Below are 19770 nucleotides of genomic sequence, written 5' to 3' on the forward strand. Positions count from 1 at the left end.
CATATGGGAAGATCTATTTATTACAGCTGAACCATATTTCACTGTTTACATACACCGTCTTCAGCCACTGATGGACAGGTAGGTGGTTTACAGGTCTTGGCTTTTGTGAATAGTGTGGTGGTGAAGATGGGGGTGTCAGTAATTTTTCTCCTCGTGTTCCTTGTGGGACATGATGGTAATAAGAACCACTACTAATGGTAGAACTACTACTCACGGTGCTGGTGTCAGCTTTTCTGTATTTCATGTAGTTATAAACTAAATCTAAACAAATCCTGTCTGTTCAGAACAATCATAACGATGAACTGGAGAAGACAAGGAGGGACCACAACAGTGGTCCCCATGTTAGACTGCAGGGGTGACTGGAGTCGACAGTACAGGAGGGACAGAGCTTGGGGGTGGAGGGAGGCTTGGAGGGAAGAGCACTTCACTGTGAGAAGCCGGACACACTTGGGCCAGGAGGTCAAGGGCAGCAGCGGGGTTCATAAACCCTGTTGACAGCAGGTACCTTCGACGGGACATGGGGACATGGTGCTCTTACTACCCCAAACCACAACCCACCTAATCACGAGGAACAGCAGACAATGCTGATGGAGCATGTTCTACAATGTCCCTGACCATCCTCTTCAACACTTTCAAGAGCCTCCTAAACAAGGGAAGTCGAGAGGAGCCTCACAGCCAAGGAAAGCCTAAGGAGACTTGACAACTGGTGGTTCATGGGACCCTGAAGCAGAAAAGCCCAGGAGGCCCACATTTTCCCTCTGGGATAACTTGGGTTCTTCAGAAGGTACAGAATCTGGTATTTAATGTCTAGTTTTAAAAACTGCTTGATCTGCCTGATAAGTTTTCCAGTGCACATCCATGTCTGTTAAAAGTTTTGTTGTCGCTCAGTTGTGTCCAACTCTTTGCGACGCCATGGACTGCAGCACACCAGGCCTCCCTGTCCTTCACCATCTCCAGGAGTTTGCTCAAACTCACGTCCATTGAGTCAGTGATGCCATGCAACCATCTCACCCTTGGTCAACCCTTTCTCCTCCTGCCCTCAATCTGTCCCAGCATCAGGGTCTTTTCCAGTGAGTCGGCTAGTAAAATCTTTTAGAAGACAGGAGCTCACCCTGAGAGATTGATAATGATTTCTCAAGTTGATGTCACTTGAGCCAGGCCAGCCACAGTGATGCAGGAAGGTAGGGGGTGGGTATGGGTGGTGGGTTAGCAGAGAGGCAGAGAAGGCCAGGGCCAGGTGTTGGGGAGCCTGTCACGTGGGGCTGTCATTCTGACAACACAGAACCAGTGGTCTTGTGAACGGGGTGAGGACGTGGTCGGTGATGACTGGGGTTGGGGTTTAAAGTTACGCTGATGGAGGGGAGTCTGGATTTAAAGAGTGGAAGCAGGCAAGTGCTTGGGAAAACATGTTTCAGGTTTGGAATTCAGGGGCCCTATAGCAGTAGGGCTTCCCTGGTGGCTCAGAGGTTAAAGCATCTGCCTGCAATGCAGGAGACCTAGGTTCAATCCCTGGGTCGGGAAGATCCCCTGGAGAAGGAAATGGCAACCCACTCCAGTATTCTTGCCTGGAAAATCCCATGGGCAGAGGAGCCTGGTGGGCTACAGTCCACGGTGGGTGGCAAAGAGTCAGACACGACTAAGCGACTTCACTTCACATAGGAGTAGGATGCTTGGTCTACAGACTATAGGAGTTACAGGGCATCAGCGTGTTCAGAATGCCAAGGTGGCGATCAAAGATGGTGCTTAGAACTATGCCTGGAAGTAGGTGATCGGAGCCATAAATACCAACACAAAGGCCTGCTGAGAGTCATCACATGGAGGTTCATTCTCTTGAAAGTGGGGAGTGGAGATGGAAGTGGGCAGCATTCAAGCTATGCCTCCAAATATGGGACCATGTGAGCAGGCAGAGAAGGGACAGCATTACAGGGACACAAGAGGGAAGATGACCAGCGTGCGTGAGGGTGGGACCTGGGGCACCTGCTGGAGTGATGGGGGTAAGTGTGGCTGCAGAGCCATAGAAATCCTGACTGAGGTTGGACCAGAGGCCTCGGTTTGAGCTTACTAGGAAACTGGGAACCAACTTTCAAATAAAAATAACCTTTTTTTTTAAATGCAGGCAGTACCCAAAGTTCTATAAGGATGGAAACCCCAGTGAGGACCACCTGAGAGGTGCTGTGAGAGGAAGGGGTAAGGAGACCAGCGTTGCGTCCAACAGAAATGCAAGGTGAGCCACCCTCGAGATTTACTTTCCTAGTAACCACATTCAAAAAATAACAAGTTGGTGAGGTTAATAACTTTATATTACACAATACATCCAGGGTATTCGCACTTCCGCACGTGGCACCTGCCACGTTTCTGGTGCTCAGTGGCTGCCATCCAGAGGTCTGGCACAGGCTGACAGCCCGACAGTCAGAAGGGAGCGAGTGGGCTCCGCCTTCGGCAGTGATGATCAGAAGACGGGTGTGTGATCCCGAGGCGTCAAGCTTGGGATGCTGTAGTGTGACGCAATGCCACAAACAAAAGTAAGGAGCACACGAGTCTGCACCTGCGGTGCAAGAAAAGACAGTGCTGCGCTTGTGGAAAGGATGATTTTTATTTCCATCCTAAATGATTATCACATTATTATTTAAACACATTTGAAAAATCCTGAAGTAATGTAAACTGAAGGCACAGAACAAATCAACACATTTAACTGAAGCTTGAGATGAGGGAATTCGAGTATTTTTTTTCAGTAACAATAAATTATGAACAAGTATCCATCACCAAACATCATTCTGACCAAAAGCTCTGGTCTTTCATAGTAAAATCAAATTAGCTTAAGTTGACTTCAAGATTTCCACAGTAAAATAATATTGGAAAAAAGTCGCCTTTCAAAATACTCATTTGACCCCTGGGTCCGCTGTAAGCCTTTTACTTATAACAAAGTGGTAGTCAGGATGTTTGCTGATGGACTGCCACTCGCCAAGGATGACACATTCTTTTAAAATGTTTTAAAAAATAGCAAAACGGGCTACAAAATTCTGTTTGGGGAACAGGGGAAAAAAAACCCAAAAAACTTGTTCCATGTCAATTAGAGTAACCAGCAGCAATACCAGACTGCTTCAGAAGCCAGTCACCATAGGACAGTGACCGGCCGCAGGGGCCTTCCATCTGTCTTGGTTCCCTATTGCCCTTAGAGTGTCGTAACAGTCATTGTTGCCATTTCTTGTTTAGTAAAGAGATATGTTTAAAAAAACAATTTAAAAACTAACTGGAATAATCTGTGACACGCTACAGAAACGATGCGATGGCTAGGTTTTAAAGTAACATGGTCATGCTTCACAATATACTGTAGTGTTCTAAAATACATTCTCTGATCATTAACACCGTTTATTACAGAGGGCACTTGTAAATTAGCTCAGATTCTGAACTAGGTTTATAAATGAAACTTTTCAAGTATGCATAATATCCATAAGGTAGAGACTTTCCTCTTATTCACTCCATGTGTTCTTCCAGGGGACAACTGTGATGATTAAAGGATAAACAAAATGGGCTGGTCAGTTTTCAAAAACATGTCAAAAAACATGAGACAGTCTAGTGATCAAGGACTGACTGAAAAGTTTTTTTTTAAAATCTGGAGTAGGTGGTTTCAGACATTAATATCTTTCAGACTTTTTCCTGAAACAAGTAAGTGTATAACATAAGTAAAGCAATAATGGGGGAAAATAAGGGCTTCTAAAACACTCAAGAGAATAAAATTTAAAAGGCCTATCTTCTACTTAGCTGTGATATATGAGTGTGCATTTAATAGCAATATGCCTTTATTTTTATCATCTAATTGCATAAATCACAAAAACATTCCCAGCCAAGTTTGCTGATAGAAGTATAATACAAACTCTAGAAAATGATTTTTAGCAAAAACTGCTTCAAAATTTTCCTACATAACAAAACATTCCTTTGGAAATGAAATCTTTTAGACTGTCAAGTAAATGCAGCTTTTACCATCTCTAGCACTAAACTATAATTACCTCCCAAATTCTTTTTTCATTGGATAATATTATCTTTTATTCTGCAGTATTCTAATAATGGTACATTATTTAAAAAAAAATGCCTTTAGTGGTCTCAGACTTATGTCTTCATCTATGAGTACTGAGATGAAAGTAGATACAAAATAAGCCAGAAAAATGACCTTTTAAACAGTATAGTTTGAAATGTTGGCACAGATGAAAATGGGGAGCGGCTTTTCCACACTGAGCAGGCGGCCACTCATGGCACTGGCCACCCAAGTGACAGCCCACTTGGCCTGTCTCGGGCACATGAAACTCATTTTATGACTCAGTGACTGAAAACAGAGCTACTGGAAGCCACCTGATGCAGCCAGCTGGCTCACGGTTTGGGCAGACTTCATTCTTTATGACAGCTCACATTCTGACAACTGAGAACCTGGATTCTGAAAATGTGACCCCACGAGGGTTAGGGGAAGACGGGTTCTGAGCTGAGAGAAATGTGACAAACTCGGGGGAGGAGGCATTTAAATATTAATAACAAAAGGACAAGCCTAGTGGGTTTGGCCCTGTGTGTCCCAGCTGCGTCAGCAGGCCCTAACAGAAACTTAACAAAACCAAATGGGTCTCTTTCCAAGACCTAAAAAAAAAGGAAGCTGTTCGACTTAACACCAAATTCAAAATCTACACCAGGCTGCCAGGCCAACAGATGACGGTCAGCGTGACTTTGTTTCTCTGCTCCTTCAGCATGGGGACCAGCGCCGAGTGGCTCATGCCCACGGTCGACAGGCCGTTCACAGCCACGATCATGTCTCCACATCTGGACAACGACAGACAGAAACAGTCACTGTTTTTACGGTATCAGAAATGTTGTCCTGAGATTTGTTTGGCACACTTACCCATTAACTGTCGATGATCAGGCTATATGACTTTCTTTGAGAAATATCTGGGTGATTTTTAAGCCTATGTTGGCTTTCCCTTGTCAACACCCCCGTGCCAGCCTCTCCTGTAACTGGTGGATGATTTCAAAGGAAAGCACAGTAATTTTCACAGAAGCTTAAGCAATGTATAGTTAAGAGAATAAATCTGCTGCCTCCTTTAAAAATATCACATGGTACATTTGGAGGGGGCTGCTATTTTCATTGTTGATTTTTTACAGCCCATTCATTCGAGGCTTCAATTAAATGAGACCCACACCTCTTTCAGCCAAGGATGCTCACTGTCCTTCGGCTGAATTATCACAAATGGATGGTGAATCTGAAGGCCTTTCTATCTTTTATAATTTTTAATCTTTATTTTGAATATGAATATGTTACTTTCTTGTGATCTAGTTCAACTTCTTTTAGGAAGTGGAAGTTAATTAGTCTAAAATTTACACGAGACCCAGACTGGTTGAACCCTTGGCTAAGAGACGGTTTTTTCATCCCCGCCTCCCACTCTTTTCTCTGAAGTGATTTTTCCATCTCTACCAGGTGATAGTGGGGTCTGGAGCACACTGACCCTGATGCATTTTCCTCTATATTCTCGAGCTGTTGTTCTGTGTTTGCAAAATGTAAACTCCCCGATTTGTGCAGCACTCTGACTAGGATGTCAGCATCCACTTTTTAAGAACTGTTTCTTGCATCCAAAATTAGGTCCCAAGAACTTACAGTCACCCCTCTCCTCTGTCTGTATAATCTCTTGATGGAATGCCTCTTTCTTCTCATGGTGCCTGAGCTCTGAGAAAGGCGGCACGGAGGCTGAGAGGGTACTTTTTGCCCAGTGGTGACAACAGCAGGGGCCGAATGGCCAAGACTCCTAGATTAATTGCTGTCAACGACTTCCAGCTATTTGACTATGGGCAGCTTTTTAATCCGAATCTTCAGTGTCTTGCTTATAAAATAGGAACACCAGCAGCACCTACCTCGCGGGCCCATAGCCAGCACCTAGCACCACGCCTGGCACGCACATCATCCATCAATACTGATGAGACCTCTACTACGAATGCAAGGCCCCACACTGGCTGCCAGGGATCTAACACAAAATGTGACAAAATCCCTCCCACGTGGACTTGCATGAATTGAGCGTTATGTTGACATAAGTGCTATAGAGAAAGTCACCTAATGACAGGACTGGACTCAGGTGCTCAGGGCAGCTTCAGGTCACGATGTGTCCGCATGACTCTGCGTTACTGTTAATCTCACAACAGGCACTGACCTGTGGTACCAAGATGCTTCAGTCTAGATCAGGCCTGGCAGATCTGTCTCTGTAAAGGCCCAGATGGTAGGTTACCATCCCGGGCTCTGTGAGTCACTGGTCTCGGGACTGGCCACTTGGCTCTGCCATCACATCTCAGAAGCAGCCCGGGGAGATAGGTAAACGAGGGAACGTGGGTATGTTCCAATAAAACTTAATTACAAGGATGGACAACAGGCTGGACTTGGGAGCTGACCTTGGTCTAGACCGTGTCCATCACAGTAAATGCAAACCACATCATTAAACACAATAAGACTCACTTTAATCTTCCATCGTAATAAGCAGGGGTCCCCAGGACGATGGTTTTGATGAAAAAAGGCTGATTGGTGTGGTTCTCTTCGTATCCGCCGACAATACTAAAGCCCCAGCTTCCCAAGTAGCTTCTTCGTAAGACTATGTCATGGCAGCTATGAAGGGCACTGTCAACACAGAGACCAAGAAAAATTAGTGTGAGGGCCTTTTATAGCCTGTTCATCTTTGTTGTAACTCCACACCATGGTCCGTGCATCCATTACGGACGGGGAGCAACATACAACATGCTAGAACATGTGCTCTGGTTTCTTAGCTCAATGAGAAGCATTTAAAGAACACTGACACCAGTGGGCTGTCATCTGGGGCAACAGCTCTGCTCTCCCTGGTGGGGCGGGGGTGGGGGCGGGGGCCCTTCCACTGTGTGTGCTGGCACGTACACACACCTGCTTATTTGCATTGTTTGATCTTCTGCAGAAGATTCAGAATAATGAAAACAACCTGTACTGTCCTAAAACATCAGGCCAACACATGGGACTCCTCTCTACTGGAAGCCTTTTTACACATTAATGACCAGAGATGTAGTAACACCACAAGCGTGGTGGGATCGCAAAGAGACAGACGCAACTTAGTGACCAAACACCACCACAGTTGATTTATAATGTTGCTTTAGGTATACAGCTAAATATCCCTTGTTGCTATGTTTCCCCTTTGGTAACTGTAAGTTTATTTTTGAATGTCTGTGGGTCTGTCTTGTAAATAAGCTCATTTGTATCATTTTCTTTTTAGATTCCACATATAAGTGACATTATGTGATATTTCTCGTAGTCTGACTTCACTCATGATAATCTCTCGGTCCGTCCATGTGTCAGCAAGTGGCATTCTGTTCTTTTTGTATGGTGAGTAATATTCCACTGTGTTGTGTACCACATTTCATTATGTGTTCCTCTGTAAGTGGACGTTTAAGTTGCTTCCATGTCTTGACCATCGTGAGAAGTGCTGTTGTCAACACAGGAGTGCGTGTATCTTTCTGTATTATAGCTTTGTTTGGATATATCCCCCTAGTGGGATTGCTGGATCCCATGGTAGCTGTTTTTAATTTCTTGAGGAACCTCCATACTGTTCTCCATAGGGGTTGTAGCAGTTTATATTCCCCCCCACAGTGTAGGAACTTTCCTTCTCTCCACACACTCTCCAGCATTTATTAGTAGACTGTTTGATGCTGGTCATTCTGTGAGGTGGTACCTCACTGTATCTTTATTTGCATTTCTCTAATAATTAGTGATGTTGAACACCTTTTCATGTACCTAGTGGCCACCTGTATTTCTTCTTTGGAGAAATGTCTATTTAGATCTTCTGCCCATTTTTTGATTGGGTTGTTCTTTGTTGCTGTTGTTTCAGTGTTTAAGCGGCTTATATCAATACATTTTAGAAATTAAACCTTTGTTGGTCACATGTTTGCAAATATTTTCTCCCATTCTGTAGGTTGTCTTGTTTATGGCTTCCTTCGCTATCCAAAAGCTTGTAAATTTGATTAGGCCCCACTTATTTTTGTTTTTATTCCTATTGCCTTGGGAGACTGACCTAAGAAAACATTGGTATGATCATGTCAAAGTGTGTTTTGCTTATGTTCTCTTCTGAGTTTTATGGTGTCTGGTTTTAAGTCTTCAAGCCATTTTCAGTTTGTTTTGTGTCTGGTGAGTGGATGTGTTCTAACTTCACTGATCTGTATGCAGCTGTCCAACCTTCCCAACAGTACTTGCTGAAGAGACTCTTCCTCATTGTACACTCTCGCCCCCTTGGTTGGAGGTTACCTGGTTGTAGGTATGCAGGTTTATTTCTGGGCTCTGTTCTGCTCCATGACCCATGTGTGTTTTTGTACCACTACCATGCTGTTTCAAGCACTGCAGCTTTGTAGTATTGTCTGATGTCTGAAGGACTATGCCTCCTGCCTTGTTATTTTTCTTCAGTATTGCTTTAGCAATTCTGGTATTTTATGGTTCTATATGAATTTTAGGATTATTTGTTCTAATCCTATGAAAAATGTCATGGGTAATTTGATAGGGATAGCATTAAATCTGTAGATTGCTTTGGGTAGTATGGCCACTTAAACACATTATTGACCAGAGACGTATTAATATGTCTTTTGTCACACAAAAGTATATTTGACCAGAGACATTTCAATATTCACTTACATAACAAATTGCCAGCCACAGGTGGTGGTGGTGTTCAGCTGCCCAGCTGTGTCCGACTCTTTGAGACCCATGAACTGCAGCACGCCAGGCCTCCCTGACCCTCACCATCTTCTGAAGTTTGCCCAAGTTCATGTCCATTGCATTGGTGATGCCATCCAGCCATCTCATCCTCTGACGCCCTCTTTTCCTTCTGCCCTCAGTCTTTACCAGCATCAAGGGCTTTCCCTGGAATTCCCTTGCTTTCTCTATGATCCAATGAATTTGGCAATTTGTTTGGTTTTGGTATCAGAGTGATGGTGACCTCACAGAACGTCTTTGGGAGTGTTCCTTCCTCTTCGGGGTTTTGGAAGAGTTTGAGAAGGTATGGTTTAATTTCTTCTTTGTATGTTTGGTGTGAAGCCATGCGGTCCTGGACTTTTGTTTGCAGGGAGTAGATGGGAGGAGAGTTGAGGGAGAACATATACATGCATATATACGGCTGAGTAACCTTGCTGTGCACCTGAAGCCATCACAACATTCGTAATCGGCTATACACCAATATAAAGTAAAAAGTCTAAGACAGTAAAATTACAGATTCTATTTCACTTCTAGTAATCTAAAATTACCTATTTCTTCTTGATTCAATTTTGGTGGGCTGTATGTTTATAGAAACTTATCTGTTTCTTCTAGATTGTCAAATTTGTTGGTATTTTATTATTCATAGTATTCTCTCATGTTTTTTTGTATTTCTGTGGCATTGGTTGTTATGTCTCCTTTTATATTTCTTATTTTGCTTATTTGGGTTCTCTCTTTTCTTCCTGGTGAGCCTGGCCAGAGATTTGTCAATCTTGTTTATCCTTTCAAAGAACCAGTTCTTGGTGTTGATTTTTTCCTAATTTTTTTTAAATCTCTATTTTATTTCCTCTCTGATCTTTTATTTCCTCCTTTCTGCTAACTTTAGGTTTTGTTTGTTCTTTTTCTAATCTTTTCAAGTGGTAGGTTAGGTTGTTTATTTCAGATTTTTCTTGTTTTCTTGAGGAAGGTCTATATTGCTTTGAACTTCCCTGTAATTTTGCTGCATTCCCAGATTTTGTATGACTGGCTTTCTCTCTCATTTGTCAAGGTATTTTAAAAAACTTCCTCTTTGATTTCCTTGTTGACCCATTGATTTTTTAGTAGCATGTTTAGTTTCCATGTAATTGATTTTTCTTCTTTTCTGTGGTTAATTTCTAGTTTTGTACCATTGTGATCAGAAAAGATGCTTGATATAATTTCTATACTCTTAAATTTCTTGAGGCTTATTTTGTGCCCTTGTATGTGGTTAATTCCTAGAGAATGTGCCATGTGCATATGAAAAGAAAGTGTGTTGTGGGTTTTTTTAAAATGTAATATCCTGAAAATAGAAATTAAGCCTAACTGTTTTGTTGTATCATTCAGGATTTCTGTTGCCTTACTGATTTTCTGTCTAGAAGGTCTATCCATTGATGTCACTAGGGTATCAAAGTCTCCTACTATTATCGTATGCCCATCAGTTTCTCCCTTTATGTCTGCTGGTATTTGTTTTCTGTATTTGGGTGCTCCTGTATTAGAGGCATATATGTTGACGAGTATAAAATCCTGTTCTTGTATTGATCCTTTTATCATTATATAGTGTCCGTCTTTATCTTTCTTTATAGCCTTTAAAGTCTATTTTGTCTGAGTACTACAGCCCCCACTTTCTTGTGATTTGTTGCATGAAATGTTTTTCCACGCCCTCACTTTTAATCTATGTGTCCTCTGCCCTAAAGTGGGTCTCTCATAAGCAGTATATTATAGGCTCTTGTTGTTGTTTTTTTTTTTTATCCAGCTGCCACTCTGTTTGACTAGAGCATTTAGTCCACTGATGTTAAAGGTAATTTACTAAGATATGTATTTTGTTGTTAAATTGATCACTCATGTCTGACTCTTTGCTACGCCACGGACTGCAACGCGCCAGGTTTCCTGTCCTTCACTATCTCCTGGAGTTTGCTCAAACTCATGTCCATTGAATCAGTGATGCTATTTAACCATCTTATCCTCTGTTGCCCCCTTCTCCTCCTGCCTTCAATCTTTCCCAGCATCAGGGCCTTTTCCAATGAGTTGGCTCTCATTGGAAATTTTACAGTTTGTTGTGATCCACACAAAGGCTTTAGCATAGTCAATGAAGCAGAAGTAGATGTTTTTCTGGAATTCCCTTGCTTTTTCTACAATCCAACAAATGATGGCAATTTGATCTCTAGTTCCTCTGCCTTTTCTAAATCTAGCTTGTACATATGGAAGTTCTCGGTTCACATACTGTTGAAGCCTAGCTTGAAGGATTTTGAGCATTACTTTGCTAGCATGTGAAATGAGTACAATTGTGTGGTAGTTTGAACATTCTTTGGCATTGCCCTTCTTTGGGACTGGAATGAAAATTGACCTTTTCCAGTCCTGTGGTCACTGCTGAGTTTTCCAAATTTGCTGGCATATTAAACACAGCACTTTAACAGCATCATCTTTAACGGTTTGAAATAGCTCAGCCTGAATTCCATCACCTCCACTAGCTTTGTTCTTAGTAATGCTTACTAAGATCCACTTGACTTCATACTCCAGGATGTCTGGTTCTAGGTGAGTGATCACACCATCATGGTTATCTGGGTCATTATGATATTTTTTGTACAGTTCTCTATGTATTCTTGCCACCTCTTCTTAGTATTTTCTGCTTCTGTTAGGTCCATACCATTTCTGTCCTTTATTGTGCCCATCTTTGGTCAAAATATTCCCTTGATAGTTCCAATTTTCCTGAAGAGATCTCTAGTCTTTCCCTTTCTATTGTTTTTCTCTATTTCTTTGCAAAGTTCACTTAAGAAGATTTTATCTCTCGTTATTCTCTGGAACTCTGCATTCAGATGGATATATCTTTCCTTTTCTCTTTTGTCTTTCACTTCTCTTATTTTCTCAGCTATCTGTAAGGCCTCCTCAACCAACCATTTTAGCTTTTTGCATTTCTTTTTCTTGGGAATGGTTTTGATCACTGCCTCCTGCACAATGTTATGAACCTCTGTCCATAGTTCTTCTGGCACTCTATCAGATCTAATCCCTTGAATCTATTTGTCACTTCCACTGTATAATCATAAGGGATTTGATTTAGGTCATCCCTGAATGGCCTAGTGGTTTTCCCTATTTTCTTTAATTTAAACCTGAATTTGTCAATAAGGAATTTATGATCTGAACTACAGTAAGCTCCTGGTCTTGTTTTTGCTGACTCTACAGAGTGTCTCCATCTTTGGCTGCAAAGAATATAATCAATCTGATTTCGGTATTGACTATCTGGTGATGTCTATGTGTAGAGTCATCTCTTGTGTAGATGGAAGAGGGTGTTTGCTATAACCAGTGCGTTCTCTTGACAAAACTCTGTTAGCCTTTGCCCTGCTTCATTTTTTATTCCAAGGCCAAACTTGCCTATTACTCCAGGCAACCCTTGACTTCCAACTTTTGCATTCCAATCTCCTATGATGAAAAGGACATCATTTTTTATTTTTATTTTTTTTTTTTTTTGGTGTTCTAAAAGGTCATTATAGAACTGTCCAAGTTCAACTTTTTTGACATTAGTGGTTGGGGCACAGACTGGGATTACTGTGATACTGAATGGTTTGCCTTGGAAACGAGCAGAGATCATTCTGTCATTTTTGAGACTGCACCCAAGTACTGCATTTTGGACTCTTTTGTTGACTATGACAGCTACTCCATTTCTTCTAAGGGATTCTTGTCCACAGTAGTAGACATAATATTTATTGTAGTATATATGTATTTATTGTCATCTTAAACTTTGTTTTCCCATTGATTTTATATTTCTTCTTTGTCCCTTGTTTTTTCTTTTTGTTTTTCCTTTTGTGGTTTTTCTTTTGTATTATATTTACATTCTCTTCTTTCTGGTTTCTGTCAATCTATTTTATATTTTTGATTTGTGGTTATCTTTTTTCAAGTATGTTACCCACTTCCTATATCTATTTGCCTTAGACTGGTAGTCATACAGCCTCAAATTCATTTTAGAGGGAAAAAAAAAAATCTACATTTAATTACTCTCCTCCCCCACATTTTATATAATTTTGATGACCTCTTTTATATCTTCGTGTTCATTCTTTTGTTGTTCAGTGTGGTCATCACTTTCATGGAATTATTTTTTATTTCTTTTTTTAACATATTATCGACTGGGGGGGGGTTCTTTGCAGAAATTTAACACCTGTGCTAGCAATTTGTTATGTAAGTGAAGATTGAAACACCTGCATTTGAGTAAACTCAAATCGTATCAGCAACTTTTTTTGCACTTAATGTATTTATTTGAAACTTTGTACATGTCCTACTGTAAAGCTTTCTAGTATTTCATTAAAGCATGGCAGGCAGTGTGGCAGATTCCTCTGTTCAGGGGATCACAACATCTATTACAAAAACATAAGTGTTTCACTGTGCTTTTCCCTGAAAAAGCAGATGCTACACTTTCTGGTGGCTTTTTTTTTTTTTTTTTTTAGTCCTATGGGTGGTATTTCCTCTAGAATATGTTCTTTTATCTTCCACAATAGTAAACAAAGTGGATCTTTGAGAAGGGTTCTTTTAGAAACACAAAATTTCGTGATGCATCAGTTTTGAAAGGATCTGCCTGCCAATTCAGGAGACATAAGAGGAGTGGGTTCGATCCTTGGGTCAGGAAGACCCCCTGGAGAAGGAATGGCAACCCACTCCAATAAAGTTGCCTGGAAAATTCCATGGACAGAGGAGCCTTGCAGGCTACAGTCCAAGGGGCCACAGAAAGTTGGACACAACTGAGCACATTAATTGTATTATTCTCTAAAAACATATGTCTCTGGTCAATGATATGTTAATCTGTGTACTGGCTTATATAAGTGATTTATTTTCCACTTATGATTTTCTCTTTCCTGTAGATTGTTACTTTTTTCTATTTAGAGAAGACCTTTCGATCTTTCCTTTCAGATATGTTTTCAGTTCAGTCGCTCAGTTGTGTCCAACTCTTTGCAACCGCATGGACTGTAGCACACCAGGATTCCCTGTCCATCACCAACTCCTGGAGCTTGCTCAAACTCATGTCCATCGAGTTGGTGATGCCATCCAACCATCTCATCTCTGTCATCACCTTCTCCTCCTGCATTCAATCTTTCCCAGCATCAGGGTCTTTTCCAGTGAGTCAGTTTTTTGCATCAGGTGGCCAAAGTATTGGAGTTTCGGATATGTTTAGTATTGCCGTATTCTTTAGTTTTTGCTTGTATGAGAAATCCTTTCTCTCCCTCTGTTCTAAATGATAATCTTCCTGGGGAGAGCATCCTGGGTGGTATGGTTTTCTCTTTTCAGGACTTTTGAATTTATCTTGCCACTCCCTTGCCTGCTGCCATTTCTGCAGAGAAGTCAGTTGATAGCTTTGTGGGGGTTCCCTTGTAATCAACTTTTTCTCTTGCTGCCTTTGGGATCCAATCTTTAACTTCTGTCATTTGTATTATACTACGTCTTGGTGTAGATCTGTTTGGGTTTAGATTGTTTGCAACCCTCTGTGATCCCTGAACCTGAGTATCTATTTCCTTCTTTAGGTTTGGGATATTTTCAGCCATAATTTCTTCAAATACATTTTGATTTCATTTTCTTTCTTCCCCTACCAGAGTCCCTACTATGAGTAGACTGGCACACTTTATATTACCCCATGGCACTCTTTATTGCTTTCACTCCATGCCCCCCTCCCCCCTACTTGGCTCTCTGCTGTCTTGACTGGGTAATTTCCATTATTCTTTCTTCCAGGCCATTTATTCATTCTTCTGCATTATTCATTCTGCTATTCATTGCCTTCAGCTCAGCTTTTGTCTCTGCAAATGAGCTTTCTTATTTTTCTCGGTTTTTCTTTATATTTCATTTTTACAGTACTCTGCATTTCTGTCCATAGCCTTTCTTAATTCCTTCAATATTTTCATCATCTCCTTTTTAAAACTGGTGTCTATTAGACTGAAGAGGCTTTCATTGTTTGTTCTTTCAGGGGAATACTCTTGGCCTTTTAACGGGAAATGGTTCCTGTGCTTTATTTTACCTCTACTTCTCTTATTCTGAGTTTAGGAGAAACTGTGGTCTTGGGGGCCTATTTATATGAGGGGGCATCCCTGTGTCACTTGTGAAGGTTTAATATATTTGGTGCGAGGGCTGTCTTTAGCATGGATGCCTGCCGCCTCTCCTCAGCATGTGCCGGTCGTGTCCCCTTGATGGGGGTGTACAGATGCAGTGGCTGGCCTGCTCCTGGAGTTGCTGGTGGCAGGGGTGGTTTGGGTGCACCCCCAGAGCACACGGTGGGCGTGGAGGCAGCTCGAGACCACTCCTGGAGTCCCAGGGGAGCAGCGATGGTGGTTTGTGGCTGTTTCTGGCATCTGGGCAGGTGGTGGCTCACATGATGGTGTCTTGCGACCACACCTGGAGTCCGAGAGGGAGATGGCAGCAGCTGTGACCCTCCTGGTGTCTGGGCGGGCAGCAGTGGTGGCTCATGGCGGCTCCTGCATCCTGTGCAGGCTGTGTCCTGCCCTCTGCAAGTGTGCATATGGGGAAAATGGCGGGTCTTGCCCCTCGCCTTGCACATCCCCAGACACTGGCACCTGGTCTCAAGGGTGGCCAGCCGTCCTCCGTGTACACCCTCTGCAGTCGCAGCAGATGCCTACCACTCCCTGGCTGTTTCTGCACAGCCAACCCCAGTCCTCTCCCGGGTCTCATTTCTGAAGCCCAAGATTCTCTTTGCCCTTTCAGCTCTCTGAGGTCGTCTGCCAGCATCCAGCAGGCACTCTGTGAGACTCAATCCATGTGCAGATGCATTTTTGATGTGTTTGTGGGAGAAGGTGAGCTTCAGGTCCTTCTACTCCACCATCTTGACCACTTATCTGTTTTTCGTTCTCAGGATTGCTCTGGCTATTCGAGGCCTTTGTGCTTCCATACGAATTTTAAAACTTTTTGTTCTAGTTCTGTGAAAAATGCCACTGATAGACATTGCATTGAATCTGTTTATTGCCTTGTACTATATTGTGTATTTCTCACCTAAAATCTTTGTTACTGTTCCTGGCACATCAGAAAATGCTCTGAACACAGGAAGAAGTGCTGACCCCAAAACTAGCCTGGGATAACAGAAAAGGGGAGCTACAAGTAGCAGGGGTGTTTCTTCAGGACTTCACTGGTCCTGTCCTGTCCAGAGGCAGAGGTACCTGTTCAGAACTGCTCAGCATGAGGGCACAACTTCACACAAAGACTTTTGGGATAAGTGTTTATAATCAGTTAGGCTCTTTCTCAGGGCCAACACCTCACAACTTAGATGGCATGTCTGTAGGAATTGAAAAGCATTATAGCTATGTTGACTTTTTAATGGGCGGAAAGATCACTTTTGGTGCTTGAAATAAACCTATGAAGCAGTTAATCATCTCTGTTGTAAAAAAAAAAAATCTTTCTCCACAAGAGCCCTATAGGTCTCTGTGACAGTAATTCTATAACAATTTTGGGCCTTCTTTTTTTTCCGCTTCTAACTAAGTTCAATAATGTTCTTACTTTTTTCTGTTATTCTTTATGTGAAAATACTTTATAAACCGTACAGCACCATATAAATGCTAACTATTAGTAATTTATTCCAAATGAAACCAGATGGCTCAGAAACTGGTACATTCTTACTACTTAAAGAATCAATCATTTTCACACTGGGTTAAAAGAATGTTCTGTCATAGTTCAATTTCAGTATTCTTCTCTACAGTAAGAACCTAAACTGAGCTGGAGAAGAAGATGATAATGTAATGGGCATCCTCTCTGCCTCAGTACCAAACCACACAGCCATGGTCTGGAGGTCCCAAACGTCTCATGACCAGACACTAACCAGCTGAAGAATGTCCTGGCTGGTCAGCTGGTCAAAACCCGTGACCTCTTTCTAACAGGGGTTAAGAGCACGTACTCGTGAACATCAGTGATTTGGCCTACAGACTCTCTATGTCCAGTAAAAACTCAGTTTTATATTCCTTTTAAGGAAGAGTTAAAAGGAGTAAGAAAGGGCTTTTAGAACAGCTCTGGGACAGGAAGACACTTTGACCTGGTTTTCCCAGTGGAGAATACACCCGAGTCTCAGCATATGTCAGAGTGAAGGTAAAGGACAGTCTTCTGAGCAAGGAGAATGAACGCCCACTCTCACGGTGGCCCACGTGGGAGCCTCTAGTAGCATGTGTCAGCACCTCCCAGCAGCGTGTCAGAGTAAGGCTGGTAAAGGACAGTCTTCTGAGCAGGAGACCGAACGCCCACTCTCACGGCAGCCCACGTGGGAGCCTCTAGTAGGGGTCATTTTTATAAGCATATGTAAATCTCTTCAGCTTAGTTCTTATTGTTAAATTTACCTTTTTGACTCTAATAACCTAAGAAAAACTGGGGGCTTCCCAGGTGGTTCAGTGGTAAAGAATCTGCCTACCAATGCAGGAGACATGGGTTTGTTCCCAGGGTCGAGAAGTTCCCCTGGAGTAGGAAATAGCAACCTACTCCATTATTCTTGCCTGGGAAATCCCATGGACAGAGGAGCCTGGTCTACAAACCATGGGGTCACAAAGCACGAAGAAAAACTGACCTGATTTGAAGTCGTAGCTGCTGCTGCTGCTAAGTCGCTTCAGTCATGTCCGACTCTGGACAACCCCATAGACGGCAGCCCACCAGGCTCCTCTGTCCCTGGGATTCTCCAGGCAAAAATACTGGAGTGGGTTGCCATTTCCTTCTCCAATGCATGCATGCGACCCCACAGATGGCAGCCCACCAGGCTCCTCCATCCCTGGGATTCTCCAGGCAAAAATACTGGAGTGGGTTGCCATTTTCTTCTCCAATGCATGCATGCATGCATGCTAAGTCACTTCAGTCATGTCCGACTCTGTGAGACCCCACAGATGGCAACCCTCCAGGTTCCCCTGTCCACAGGATTCTCTAGACAAGAACACTGGAGTGGGTTGTTACTTTTATCTAACTAAAGCCTCTTTCCTTCCTCATTAACTTGCTGTGCTACACCCTGATAAAGGCTGTAATGACAATTTTCCATAAAAGAACAGAAAAGCCTCAGCACCTGGGCAGCCCGAGCCACATGACCCACGATGGGGACCAGCTAGCGTCGTACTCGTTCTCGCTGACGGCGCTGAGTGGCTCGTCCAGGCCCTGGGCAGCCTCCTCCACCACCTGCACCTCCAGCGCTTTCAGGGCCACTGTGGGGGATGTGGCACTGGCTTTCAGCATCGCCACAGCCTCACTGTGGCTTAAATTGGTCAAATCAATGCCATTGATGTTCAACAAGATGTCACCTGTTCAAATGAAGAAACAAGGAAAATGAGTTACCAAGTAATTACTTCCCTATGAATCCTGTTATCTGTAAACTAATCAACAAAGGTTAGGTCCAAAATCTCTGATGAGATAAGAGACCATTTTTCTCTTCTTTGTAATTCTAGAATACTGAGGAAAAATCCAGTTCACAGAGAACACTCCCAAACAATTCAAAAAAATTTTTTTTAATGTAGTAATATACAGGAAAAGTTGTGGCTGTGGGATTCAGTTGGGTTCATATTGTCAGCGCTGGTGTAGCAGCAGACAGGCCCTGGACACTGTCATTTCTCTATCTACAGTTCCTTCCAATTAAGAAAATGATTTGATCTTTTGCCCTTAGAAATGGATTTTTAATACATTCTAGTTTATATTTATACAGTTTTATACATCTAGACAGGTCTACATAGCTCACGCAGTGCAAACCTATCAGAGTATGTACAGAGGGTATCCTTGGGCCAACACAAATGAAATTCATGATTCGAACATGTCCTGCTTGAGGAAGAAAAACTGTCTGTTGCTAGGCTGAGTAATATAATGAAAAAGAGCAATGCAGCTTATATAAAAGGTTAGGAAGGAAAGGATTAGTTTTATAAGCAGCACAAACATTTGTACTAAGAAAGTCCACAGTAATCCTCTCCCAATTCATCATTTTTCAGATTATTAAAGCAAACATTCTCTTTGTAGAAAATTAAATATATATATATAAACAAATAAAATTACCTCAAATTCCACAACAGAATGAATAACTTTAAAAAAACAGCCTTATAAAGATACAATTCATATACCATTCAATTAAAGTCTGTAATTTTATGGTTTTATAGTCAGAGATGTACAACAATCACATGTCATTTTTAGAACATTTTTATTACCACCTCCAAAACCCTGTACCACTAGTCTTAAACAACTACTAATCTATTTTCTATCTCTAAAGATAGATATATAGACATATAATCTGGATATTTCATATATATGGAATCATGTAGTCTTTTGTGACTGGCTTCTTTTACTTAGCATGTTTCCAAGATTCATTTCTACTATACAATAGAATGTGGGAATACATCATTCTTTTTTATGGCTAATTAATATTCCATTGTATGGATGAATCACATTCTCTTCATCCATTCACTAGTAAATGGACATTTGGGATGTTTTTACTTTTTGGCTATTATGGAAAGTACTGCTATAAACCTTCATGTACAAGTTTTTTGTGAACACGTTTTCATTTTTCTAGGAATGGAATTGCTGGGTCATATGAGAACTGTTTAACTTTTGAAAGAACTGCTAAACTGTTTTACAAAACAATCGTACCATTCTGTATTCTTATTGGCAAATTATAAGTCAGTTTCTTTACATCCTTGCCAATGTTTGTTATTGTCTTTTTAAACTATATTCATCCTAGTGATGAATTTGCATTTCCCTAATAACTAGTGTCACTGAGCATCTTTTCAAATGATTATTGGCCATTTGTGTATCTTCTTGGGAGTAATGACTATTCAGATCCTTTACCCATTTTAATATTGGTTTATCTATTATTGAGTTATAAAGGTTCTATAAGTACTCTAGATACAAGCCCTTGATCAGATACATGATTTATAGATATTTTCTCCGATTCTGTGGGTTGTTTTTTCACTTTAATGATGTATTCTTTGCAGCACAAAAATCTGTGATTTTGATAAAGTTCAGTTTACTGTTTTAGATTTTTAGTTGATTTACAATGTCATGTTAATTTCAGGTGTACAGCACTGATTCAGTTTTATATATATAAATACATAGAT

General features: G+C 41.6%; 1 protein-coding gene across 3 annotated transcripts in view; it reads right to left on the bottom strand.

Annotated features, from left to right (window-relative positions):
* Window positions 1-2577: 2577 nt before the first annotated feature.
* The window catches only part of LNX2 (ligand of numb-protein X 2), an 89947-nt gene continuing 72754 nt past the window's right edge, over window positions 2578-19770 (bottom strand). For all 3 annotated transcript variants that reach the window (XM_025262869.3, XM_025262870.3, XM_025262868.3), the window contains 3 exons: window positions 17745-17976; window positions 6479-6637; window positions 2578-4803 (listed from right to left, as the gene is read on the bottom strand). In XM_025262869.3, the coding sequence (XP_025118654.3) occupies window positions 4668-4803; window positions 6479-6637; window positions 17745-17976 (527 nt within the window). In that variant the 3' untranslated portion in view covers window positions 2578-4667. The remainder of the gene's footprint in view (window positions 4804-6478; window positions 6638-17744; window positions 17977-19770) is intronic.

Source organism: Bubalus bubalis, chromosome 13 (genome assembly GCF_019923935.1).
Source record: "Bubalus bubalis isolate 160015118507 breed Murrah chromosome 13, NDDB_SH_1, whole genome shotgun sequence".
Taxonomy (NCBI): domain Eukaryota; kingdom Metazoa; phylum Chordata; class Mammalia; order Artiodactyla; family Bovidae; genus Bubalus; species Bubalus bubalis.